General features: G+C 37.0%; 1 protein-coding gene across 3 annotated transcripts in view; it reads left to right on the top strand.

Annotated features, from left to right (window-relative positions):
* The window catches only part of cacna2d1a (calcium channel, voltage-dependent, alpha 2/delta subunit 1a), an 82,386-nt gene that overhangs the window by 3,340 nt on the left and 66,055 nt on the right, over positions 1-12,991 (top strand). For all 3 annotated transcript variants that reach the window (XM_028043724.1, XM_028043723.1, XM_028043722.1), the window contains exon 2: positions 11,745-11,826. In XM_028043724.1, coding sequence (XP_027899525.1) covers positions 11,745-11,826 — 82 coding nt within the window. The remainder of the gene's footprint in view (positions 1-11,744; positions 11,827-12,991) is intronic.

The raw sequence follows: 12,991 nt of genomic DNA, 5'->3' as shown, positions 1-12,991 counted from the left end.
TCTTCTTGATTAAATAACATCTTGGGCTGTTGAATATTTCTGCATCTTCCAAGAGACAATGTCTCATCTAGTAAAATACCCAAGAAAAGAAAGTTGTAAGACATAACTTTCCTTCTTTTTCCGTGCCATCTTTGAAAATGGCAGTGGTAGCAGAATGACGTTTGGGGTGGATTATATTAACTGTAACGAGTAACAGATGAAAAACTCTGGTCTTGGGTTCTTTTAACTGTGATTTGTAAGCTTTTGTATTTCAGCTTGTTTGCTTATACGTTATCTTTTAGAATTTGATTCCTATTCTGTCTTTCTTCACTTCCTTTTGCCCCATTCTTTCTAAATTTAGAAAGGCCCAACTCTTATAAGGAAAGAAAGAAGCTGAAGGTCTTGCTCAAATATTAGGGTAAAGCAAAATTGACTGTGGAGTGCAAAGTGGCAGAAGGCTTTGCAGAGATGTGAATGCTCAAATTCTTGTAAATTTTGTAAACTCTACCTATACATAGAATCCAGATTAAGTTTCCCGTCCCACGTTTCTGAAGAGACTGGCATGTCTGTAAACAAGAAATCACAGGGAGCAACTCCAGTGCAGCTTTATTGCATTAACAATCTTTTGCCACATGGAAATTCCCAAGAATTTTCCATTACACTGTTGCCCAGGCAACCTTGGGAATAGCTAGCAGCTGTTTGTATGGAAGCTTATTTTGTTGCAGGAAGCAGATGTTTGCAGAGACTAGTAGTGTGAGTGTCTTGTAAGTTAACTTGTAAGCTTTTTATCACAGTTATGTTACAGAGAAAGATGTCTGTATAATCAAGCGCTAAACCCATACAGCAGTTGACTTCATTAAATGCAGCACCGAGTCAGCGGAGTGGGCTGCGTGTGTCTGGAAATTGGATTGGAAAATATGACTGAAAATATTCTGTATATTTTTAGACATTAACATGATATATGATCTGTAACTGACAAATGGCCTGTTGAGGCCAGTCACTCCCGTCCTTCCAGTTGCTGAGTTTACAAAAGCTTGTGGTAAATTGGCTAAATATTAAATATTTATTTTTGAAGCATTTAACTACCAGAGCTTGACCCTGAATCTTATTGCAGCAACATGATGTACTTAGCTATTTATATACAGTGAAGTTCAAAATGAACATCAAAGAAATGAAAATAGGAAAGAAATGAAAGTGGGATGACTTTGTGACTTTTTTTGTTGACGTTACGCTACTTTTGTTAATGGCTGCAAAACATTGTTTCTTTTTGCCATCACTGAATAGCAGTTTAACAAAAAACACTGGGCTCAAACTAAAAAGCAGATGTTATATGTTTTATCCAGTGGTGAATTATGTCAGGAATTGTCTCTTGTTCACACTCTCTCTATAGATTCTTATCTTTCAAATTTCTATCAGACATTTGTATCCCAAACAGAAAGAAAACAGGTTTTGCTAATTACGCTAAAAGAGCACTTTAAAATTCATGTACTGCTTCATTTGTTGTTCCTTAGTGTGACACATTAATTTAGCTGTACCAGTGTTTTACTCTAGGGCTACTTTATCACCAACTTTATTTTGTGAATAAACTTGCCCAGCTTCGCTCTCCAGTTTAGCCTCACTAATGGTTACCAAATTCTTGCAATAGATTACATAAAAAAAAGCATAATTATCAATTTCTAAGAACAAAAATGTTAGTTGCGTGTTTTATTAGTGTTAATATTCAATATGGTAATGCCAAAAATATTCCATACTGTTTATGGTCAGCAAATTCTTACAGGATCATAGCAGAGTTCTCAAGTCAGGCTTCACTCACTGCAGTTCTTGTTGTAAAAAGTAGGTAATGTTGCAACAAATGGAGTATGTACAAGGCTGGAGTAGAACCTGATAGTTAGACTTTCAATATGAAAGTTTAAGAGAACAAATCAGTCTGTAACTGTAAATAGTTAAGTAGTCATAGTACCAAATGACAAGATTTCTAGATGCAGAAATCACCTCTGGTGAGAAACCACAGAACATCTGTTTCTTGAAAAAGCATAGAAAAAGTGGTTCCATGATAATATTTGACTTGTTTTGAGCCACTTAACGGAGTTGCGTTGAGATGTAAGAACTGTTCTGGCCAGTGTTGCGACCTCACTGGACACTCTGTAACTGGTCCTCAGTGCAACACTGACAGGAGTCCGCCTGAGTAGGCGAGTAGACTGATGTTAATTGGACATATTGGCCAGGGGGTTGTTGGGGATGGGCCTGAACTGTCTATACTTACACATCCGTCAGAGATTGTCTGTCTGCTGTAAAGCTGAAGGGTAGTTTTGATGTATGGATGGATGAGTAGCGAGTTTGTTCAGGAAGTGTGAAGGTGACAGGGATGATGAGGTTTAGTCATCAGAGCAGAGGCCATGAAGAAGAGGCAGAGACAGTCTGCGGGGTGGGCAATGGAAAATAAACTATTTGGATACAGTTACCAGTTAATTATTTAATAAGAGCCAGTTTCTATAAGGTTTGATCTGCGTAATGTGGCTAATTAACTGGTAAAAACATTTCTTTTTAGGCCTATTTAATGTATTTTAACATTGTTTTCTCTTTGCAAATCCTTTAAACCGTAGGCTTCCCTACCACTCTCTGTGAATGAACTCTGCTTTTTTAACTACCATTTATTGCAGGCGATTTAGGCCAGTTAGTCTGTCCAACTGGCCTACTGTATAAGTAATATCCATCCATCCATCCATTTTCTGTTCACCCTTGTCCCTAATGGGGTCGGGAGGGTTGCTGGTGCCCATCTCCAGCTACGTTCCGGGCGAGAGGCGGGGTACGTAAGCACATAAGCAGTCTTTTGTAATTATTATGCACACTGAGATTGCAGCGGCAATTTTGACTCAGTAAATTGCGGATCTTGCTCCTTATTTATGGTTTACGAGGGGTTGTTTCCTGCTTTCCAGTAATTTCTGCAACATTATTACATGATCATGGTAATCACGACTCCAAGACATGGACAGATTCTCATTCCTCCTTCTTCTGTACACAAAACTTGAAAACAGGTCATCTTATTTAAAATATTTAAAATAACATATTTTTGTATGTTGGACAGAAGGTTTTTCTCATTATCTTCAGAAAATCTGGCCTTGCTTCTAGTCACAAACCCATCCCATAAATGTATTGTTTGTGTCAAAGAATGTTTACAAGCGAACAAGAATACAATTACATTTATTGAGGAACATATTGCCCTCATGATGTTTGGTATCCTTTGGGTACTCTGACTGTCAGATATTAAAAAACTAATCCAGCCTGCTGCTGGGTTCACTTATGAAAGTGAAATATTGTTACTTCCAAAGGTGGATCAGCAAATAATTAAGCAAAGGCTGTGAACACTTTTGTAAATGTGATCTCTTGGTTTTCAATTTTTAATAAATTTGCTGAACACTAAATCAAATTTCCACATTGTCATAATGGGATATTTGTGTGTAGAATTTTGAGGAAAGAAATACATTTTAATAAAAAATTTTGGAATAAGGCTGCAATGTAAAAAAGTGGGAAAAGTGAAGCACTGAATAGTTTCCGGATGCACTGTATGTAGGCATTGTAAGCCTTTTCTGCTCCACTACAAAGGGTGTGAGTCAAGAGCAAAGTTGATGCATGCTATTTGGTTGTGAATCACAGAACTCAATTTTCTGCATGGAAGAGTATAACATACATAGGTTTTTTTTGTTTGTTTGTTTATTTCAGTTTCGTATAAATGGTGATGAATTAGAACTTGAGTGTTTCATTTCGTAATGAGCCTCAGAAATAGGAAAACTCATGAAACACTGAAATATGTAGTTATACTTAAAAATGGTATATCAACACAAGAAAATGGCAAAAATAGGTAAATATTTCCTCCCTTAAGCTACCTTTAGTGTGTGTTTGCCCTTGCTGTGAACCACACATGCTCTTGGTTGCCTACAAACCCGCCTCATCATTGTGCAGTGGTCTCATAAAATTTCAACTCAGCTCATTTACAGCTGTTGTACAGCCAATGTAAGTGCTTTATCAAGCACTGAGATTACTGTTGTCAAGGCTTCACTTAAACACTGCTTTTCCGCTTAAGGATGGGGAGTTGCAATAAAATGTTCTGGCTGGTTTGCTAAGAGGAAAATGAACATTAGAGGCAGAGACATCAGAGTTTGCCATAGAAAATAATGGGACAAGGAGACACTTACAAAGCCTGCAATCATGTCTTTATTGACCTCGGAAAATGGGAAAATATCAGTAGTGTTGTTTGAACCTTGTAGGAAACAGGTAATGTATGATGGATTGAACAAAAACAATCTGAATAAGTTATCAATTGTCAACACATTAAGGACATTTTAATGTTGTAAAAAAATGTGCACAAGTTTGATTGTAACTGGAAGCAAGGTCAGATATTCTGAAGATGATGAGGAAAACCTTCTGTCCAACATACAACAACATGTTATTTAATTTTTTTTAGCAACAGGACCTGGTTTCAGGCTTGGGATCTGTGGTTATAAATATGCCCAGAAGAAGGAGGAACAAGAATGTGTCAATGTCTTGGACTCATGATTAATGCGATCATGTAATCATGTTGCAGAATTGAAACAAAGAAAACTTTCCAACAGATTTACCGGCAGAAGGCAGGCGTTTCATAACACAAGCAGAATATTATATGAAATGAAAACAACCCCTCATAAAGCATAAATAAGGAAAGAGATTCACAATTTACTAAATCGAAATTGCCATTGCAATATTGGTGTGTACATCACAACTGCAAAAGAACCAGACCCGTGTTCTTCCACAGATGCTCTATCCACAATTGATGGATAGCAAAGCGTCTCTGGAAAAGCAGGCAGTTGGTTCTTTCTATCCGGTAACTTAATCCAATGTAAGAAAAAAATCTACGAGTAGCATTCAACTCATTAGGCTTTGACTAGATCAACATCTTGTGCCTGTTTCTTACATTTAAGAAATATTTACCAAAATATGAGAACTGGTATCCTATTTTTTTTTTTAACCAGTCTGGACATATTATTAATTTCATGTCTGTAAGCTATTCAGAATTCAGCAGACAGATTTTTAGTAAATACTCTTGTGTCACCCCTGTGTTGTAGGCTCTACATTGGCTCTTGGGGGATTTTAGAATTTGTTTTGAAGATTCTGTTCTCACCCACACAGCTCGAAAAGGCCAGGCTCCTGACTATTTGTGTCGGCTTTTAACCAAAGACTTCAATCTTAAGGTTGTTGTCTCTTCCTTGTACAAGGCCAAAACCAGGGAGGATTTGGCGTTCCAGTTTGTTGCTCCCTAAACTGTTTAAAAGTTTTCCCAGGCATCTTTGTGTTGCTGACTCTGTGGGCATTTTCAGTTGCTTTTCTAAATAATACTGCTCTTTTCTGGCCTATCAGGTTTAGGTGCAAATTCCTATAAAATACATATAACTTTCAGTCCTTTTTAGCTAGTCTAAAAAGGACTGAAAAAAGGAAACAAAGTGGATGTTTGTCCTTTTCAGAACCCTGTCAAGCCCACAACTTATCTGCTGCATCTCTTCTTAGTCAGAGCTCTTATTTGCTATACCCTAGTGGTTCAATTACATTCCTGCCCACATCCTCAAACATTTCCTTCTCCTTGTGTGTCTCTGCTCGAGATCATTTCAGCCTATTTTGTCCAAGAACACACTTGACCCCAAATAACAATGATTATAATATTTTAAACCCAGAGCTGTGAAGCATGTCTTGAGGGGTTTTACTTCAGGGGATTATTTTGTGATGACTTCATCTTCACTAGAAGAACTAATGTAGATTAGATTCAGAGTCAAATATTAAGAAGCTGGAATAGGCGGAATAGCTAAGGTTGTTTAATTTTATATTCCTGTAACTTTGTAATTTGATATGATGATTGGTGTGTGTCAAAAGTAGCCATTTTCAACTGGTATAATGCAGTTGTGTTTTCATTTTATTAGCTGAGAGAGCCAAAAGTAATCAAATTCCTACCCAATTACTTTTTGCATCTCTATTCAAAAGCAGTTCTAAGGAGATGTTGTTCCTAAAACAACTCAAGAACATTACTATTAACTTGTGGCAGTTCATAATCCCTTCTAGCAGCAAAGCCAGCCCAGTATATTGACAAGTCGACCTCAAAATTGTACAGTTTTATTTTTAGAACCACATTTAGTCTTTTAAAAAATGAATACTGCTCTCTCCTGCTTCTCCATCTCTGTATAGCTTTGGGTTGTGTATTTTTGACCTTCTATGCATATTTATATATTCCATATTGGCTCCACCACCTGCCATGGTTACCTTTGGCCCATAGACAACCCCTTACTATTCCTTAAAACACTTAACACTCTAGTTACTGATAGACTCAGACAAGTGTGGACTTGCATACATAGAACAGCTGGTGTAACAGTCATTATAGTGAACTGAAAAGATTATTTTTTTATTTTATGTACATCTTTGTCAGCTATTGTGTGTGGGGGTAAAAGTGTTAAACCTGTAGTCAGAGACAACATTTTTATTTTGGAGAGTTTGATTGGTGAGAAGGAGCTCTCATCTATGAGACTGAATTGTTTGTTTTATTATGTTTCCTTGGCCAGCGTGTCATTTAATTTCATGGCATTTAACTCATTGACACATTATGGTACATGTTGAGAATATGGAAAGAACATAATGGCGTTTGATATTGAATTTGAGCCTTCACATCTCTCTTCCTGTTTGTCCAAACTCCAGCCAAGTGTGTCCCTGGCTCTCTAAAGCTAATCATTTTGAGATGATATCTGCTGTCAAACGTAACTTTTGTGAACAATAAGCAGCAGTATTGCAGTTTTGTGTGGGTGTGTGTGTATGTATGTCTTATTGCAGAATCAGATCTTAGCCCAACAGTGGTGCGACTCATTTTAACACACCACAAGAAATCATGTAATGATGATAACAGTGAGTATTCTGTTTCTTAACAGTTTTGCTTAACATTTGTTTTTAATTAGTTAACTTTAAACTTGATTAAACTAAAGCCTTGGATTTCTTTTTGTTCCAAAGCCTTTACTTCTGAGATGCGGTATTACTTGCATGTGGCCTCCAAGTAATGTGAGCCCACAAAAATGCTGTGCAGTTTGGCTTTGCAATTAAACATGACATTTATGCTAATAAATGCTTATTTAGAGAAAGTTGGTTTAAAGCAATTAAAAATGAACACTTGGTGCCAATGAAAGATGGCAGCAGCAGTGGGCACAATGTGGGGAAAAAAAACATTGATATGAATAAAACATAACAGCCATCAACTTTAAAGAAAATAATTAATATGAAAAGCTGCAGTTAAGCAAACAAATGCTTAACCCACTGGTCTAATACTTTAGGCAAGTTGTGACCCATTTAACTGCAACCACACAGAAAATCCCGAATCTTTGCAGTGTCTTTTATACAATTTGATACTAGATATTACTTTTTCTATATTTTGGATCAGAAGGTTGTGTAAATAACCCTGAAAGGTTTCCGGTAGTATCTACAATAGACAATTGCATCAATGATCATTATGAGATTATTTTTTATGGAGCTCTGAGCTTAATAGATTTCTGCTTTTGCTATTACAATACCCCATAAATAGATTTTTTGTCTCAAATGTATTATGTCCTGTAATGTTTTATGCATAGCTACACTTATACATTTTCTTCTTTAGTTACAGCCATTTGGGATTCCAAAAACAAAGTGGTTGTCATAGGTTACTGACCTATGCTGAGTGAAGTCACTGTGAACACTTTTTTTTTTTAAAACACTGAGTGAGTCTTGTTTTGTCTCAGAATTTAACACTCAATTTGGAAAGTAAAGTAAACAACTCTATGTCTAAAGAGGAGTTGTTGGATTTGTTATTCACGCCATGGAAATGTAAGGTGCAAGAAAGTGATTTTTCTTTCTTCTAAATGCTGTGAATAAAAATATTTAATTCATCCATTGATGAATTGGTAAGTGTCCTCCAATTTTTATGATAATTTCACACAAAAAAACAGGAAATCAACCAAAATTCTTGAAAGAATTATATCTATAAGGTAAAAACTTATTTAAACATTATCAGGCAAAAAATGTATGAGCCTCTTGGTCTCTGATAAAATTGTAACATCTTATTTTTCTAGCACAGCAGTGAGATAGTTTCAGTCATCACTCTCCAGGTTTTCACACACCTTATGTGGGATTTTGTGAAACGTGATTTTCTTGGGGGGACTGGTGGCCCTTTTGGCAGGGCTTTTTCCTTGGATAATGGGAGGGGAAACGCTGATGTAGATTTGGCTTTTTGACAGGGCAGCTTGGTCGCCATCAGGGGGCAGACAGGCGCACGCGACTACCAGGGATTTTCCCAGTTAGCCAATTGGTTAGTTGGCTGTTAAATTTAGTCCAATTTAAGCAGGTATGATTGTGCAATATTGTCTGATCTTTTCAGTGGTTGAACTATTTACAAGGGAAGATATGTTTTAGAAGTTCCTGGGATAAACTCCAGTAGAGTGAGTAAAAATCAAAATATTAAATAACATTTGGCAAAACGGACAAAAGAAGTTGAGCAGAAAAAGGGGCTCAAACCGTCCGTCATAGAAAAAAATGCCTGCTTTATAAGTGGGTGATATTAATGACTCAGTGAGACAAGTGTGAGAGAACAGAGGCGTACAGTGCCAGCGGGGCTAACACTTGGCTGATTTTCACATGGTTTCTCTCATTTCCAGCCCTGAGGTCCATAGCCGCTGCAGACAAATCACTCTGCATTACTCAGCCGCCATTACGGTTGTTTCCTTCTGTTGCTCGTCCTTACTCATCCCTTACCCGGCTCTTATTTTCCAAAAGATTAAGGTAGAAAGCCCAAAGGGGCTTAGATTAGGCAAAACTTTACATACTAACCGCTCTAAATATTTGTTATTGCTTACTTCTTTCTTGAAATGTATTTTTGGTCTTTCTTTGAAAACTACCTAACTTTAAGAAGCCTTCAGACCAAGTCTTTACCTTCAATTTTTCGGTATTCCTTATAACACAACTAACAACTCTAACAAATTTGTAGAGAACTCATCAGAAGAATTCTTTGAAGAGAGCTTGTTTGGAGTGCTTTGTAGTACTTCACATAACTTTCCAAATAGCTGAACGTTCGACAGATATGTCTGTCTTAAAGAAGTATTTGCACTCCTTGAATCTTTTCACTTTTTGTCATTTTTATATATATTTAAGGCCTAAAGATGCATGGTTTTCAGTATGTTTTACAAATTCTAATCTGAAAAGGTGCTATGTGTTTATTTTTCACCACTCTACTGAATATTTCTGTATAGAATCCAGTGCAATCACTTGCCTTCAGAAGTCACCTGAATAGTCCATCGGTGTGTACTCTGTAAGTCCAGCTGATCAGTGAAAGCCTCGGAGGTTGTTGGAGAACATTAGCAGTTAGCATCATGATGGACACAGGGCAACGTAGTGATGGCAGCACCATGCAGTAGAAATACTTTTGTTCAACTGGCACAGGGAAACTAGAACAAAATTATGGAAAGATGGATGAAACTAAATGGATTTAGAAATATGACTTATTTCCAAATAATCGTATTTAGAAATAAATGTGACTTATTTAGTAATATTTATTACTAAATAATAAATATGAAGTGGAAGTGAACCTCCACTTCACTCCAAGTGAAAGCGGAGGTTCACTTTCCAGTAGGGCTGCAGCTTCCATTGTCGTCGGGGAAATGGCTATGGAAGCTGGTCATTGAGCTGAAATTTTTAATGCAGGTCAGTTAATTGACCTAAAGAAGTAGGTATGAGCAAAAACTTAAACTTGAATGTAAGGATTTTAAAAGAATTTTTAATTAAGTCAAGTGAATAACAAACATGGTAAATCATTTGTAACCATAACCAACACATTACAATGCCTTTCCCTTAAGACACCATTCCCTTTAAACACCAGATGCTCTGTCATCCACCAGGGCATCTGGGTTACAGCTCTCTAAACTATGAAGTAGCATTCATGCTAAAATAAACTCCAAAATATAGACCTAGAGATCTTATTTGATTGGAAATATGCTAAGTTGCTTATACTTTTTTGTGTAAACCTCTGGCTATGTGCCCCACTCAGTGAAACGTTGGGTGCAGAAGTTTGAAAAGGGGAATTTGCTGACATTAGGTTCATTCTATATTTGCCCTGTGCCACTTGCAGCTGTCTCTTGGCAGGCTAAATATAATGTGTGGCTGCTATGCCACATATTTCCGCTGATCATATTGCACTGTACTTTTATCTCTTTGGTCTGATAACATGAACAGTGGTCAGATCTAAAAAATGTTATACAGTTTCATTGACAAAAAATGATTTAAAATGCTGGGGAAGAAGACAATTTGGAGATATTAAATTTTAAACTGGAAGACTCGCAAAACAGGAGATTGATGGATGCATTGTATTAGCATCTGATAACCTGTCAAGACTGTTTCTGCAGAGGAATGTTTGCCAGTTTTTTTTATGAGATCCTAATCACCAGGAAAGTGCTTGTTAAAACAAAATACTGAGCAGGAGCTGGTTCATCTATTTGAAGCATTGAAAAACATGGGAACCATCCTGACAAATTACATGAAGATATAAATACCAATCGGTTTAGCTGCACACTGGAAATATTGCACATCACCAAACAAACTTGCATCAAATATTTATTGAATTGAGAGGGGATCTGAAAGCAGCTTTTAGAGCAGACAAAACAGGATTTGAGTATTCCACAGTGTTCAATTCATCATCCAAAAATTAAAAGTATGTCACAACTGCAGACTTACCCAGACATCACTGTTGACCTCCAAGATCTCTGACATGTTAAATTTGGGGTTTTTGTTATCTGCAAGCCATAATCATCAAAATCCCAAGAAACAAAGACTTGAAAAAATTATCTATGTAATGAATCTGGCATAATTTCATTTAATAAAGAGAGTTAAAAAAAATATTAAACTTATCATAATATATATATTTAATATATTCCTGTAGTCGTAGCTACAACAAACTTGGCTTCCAGAAGAAAGCTATTGTTGGAAGCCATAAGAAGACCTGTTTTCAATTTACCACAACTCATGCAAGGGCCCAGGCACAGACATGGAAAAGGGTGCCGTGGTCAGTTGAGCACTACTCCAAACAAGTGGAGAGACTCATCATTGTTTTGAAAGCGCTGATCCTGTACACACTTGTACACAAACATGCATAACCAAAACTGATCTGGATGTCGATTACTCTATAAGGAGCTGCTATGCGGAAAGTCATCTGTTAAGCTACAGTGGAGAAATATGATCTACAGCTGTTTAGATGTTCTCGTCACTGTTTAGACATGTTAATTGAAGCTGGCTTCACACCAAGGTCACATAATGCTGCTGGTTGAGTTGTTATGAAATATAGCAAGGGTAAAGATGGATTACACTTGACTCGTATGTTCTGATCATTCTCTAGATTGTGAAGTTATACAACCCCCCACATCCACCCCTCCAAAAAAAAAAAACCAAACCTATTTGATGTTTTTTTTGTGTGTTTATTTTTCATCATGGGCAAAATACATTAGCCAGCATGTTAACCCAGAGGCCATGACAGTTTTCAAAACCATGAAAGCCCTTGCTTTAATACACATGGGAACTAGAGCAACTTACAGTTCACACTTGACTAGACATTAATATTTCACGCTTCCCTTCCCGGAGGCTGTATGGATATTTTAGCGAGTTGGTTTACTTGATAATATGATGTGGTAATGTAGGTGGTTTTCCAGCTGAATGAGACAAACAATTTTTTTGTTCTGTTCTCCTTGCAGCATAAAAGACTGGGTGTTCCAGATTCAAAAAGACTTGATCACATTAACAGACAAAGCCAGTGGACTGGAGGACCTAATAAAGGTAAGAGGCTTTATTTTCTTTGACTTTGTTATTCTATAGCAAATAGAGGCATTAAATTGATTGCACGGTGAATGATGAGCACCATCACATCTGTGACCCAGGTTCTAACCCAACTTTGGTTATTTGCTAAATTTACTGTACGTTTTATTGCAAGGTATCCTTAAACTTTTTCACTTTGTTTTGTTACAACCCAAAACTCAAATGTATTTAATTTTGATTTTATCTGACGGCCCAACACAAAGCAGTGAATCATTTGTGACGTGGAAGCAAAATGATACGTACTTTATAATAACGTTGCAAATGAATGTCTGAAAAGTTTGTGAGTCAGAAGACTTGTAGTGATCCACAGCTTGGGTAGGAGAATTTGACAGGACATCTGTTGGACATGCAGTCCACAGATTTGCCCAAAAGAAACGCATTAAAAAAGAATAATTAAACTTTGTTTCCTATATCAAAAACACTTTGAGGCAGACAATAAAAAATGATCTTGTATACACCATCTCTACTGGTGGTGGCAGCATCATGCGTGTTTTAGCAGGCATGTGTAAGCTGGTCGGAGTTGATTGGAAGACAGCTGACGATAAATACAGGACAAATCTGAAAGAAAACCCGTTGGCACTGCTAAAGACTTGAGACGGAGAGTCACCATTCAGCAGTGTGTTGACCCTAAACATACAAGCAGAAGCTGCGAGGGAGTGATTTAAATCAGGGATTCCCAAGTCTAGTTCTCTACAGGTGCTATCATGCAACTTTTAGATCCATTCCTCCTCTAACACACCTGAATCAATTGACTGAATTCCCTCTTCAGAGGTCTATCCAGAGCCTCATAACTAGCCATTTGTTTGATGGAAGTGTTGGAGAAGGAACACATCTAAACGTTTTTAGAGTGTAGCTGCTGAGGACTGGACTTGGGGCATAACTTTTTTCTTTTTTTTTTTTTAGATTAAAACATGTTAATGTTTTGTCTTTCAAAGTCCAAAATCTAAATCCCAGAAAGCATCGGTAGCAAATCTTTGAAAACTTAAGGTACTCTGCCTTACCCGACTGAGTTAGAGCTGTTTTCCAAAGAGGATTACAATCTTCACATTCTAGGTGTACAGCAATGTGAGGAAAAAAATGAAAGGGGTATGAAAACTTTTGCAAAGAACTAAGTGATGTCAGCATA

This window comes from Xiphophorus couchianus, chromosome 17 (genome assembly GCF_001444195.1).
Source record: "Xiphophorus couchianus chromosome 17, X_couchianus-1.0, whole genome shotgun sequence".
In the NCBI taxonomy this organism is placed as follows: Eukaryota; Metazoa; Chordata; class Actinopteri; order Cyprinodontiformes; family Poeciliidae; genus Xiphophorus; species Xiphophorus couchianus.
The sequence above is the reverse complement of the archived record's forward strand: the minus strand, read 5'-3'. Positions and strand labels throughout refer to the sequence as shown.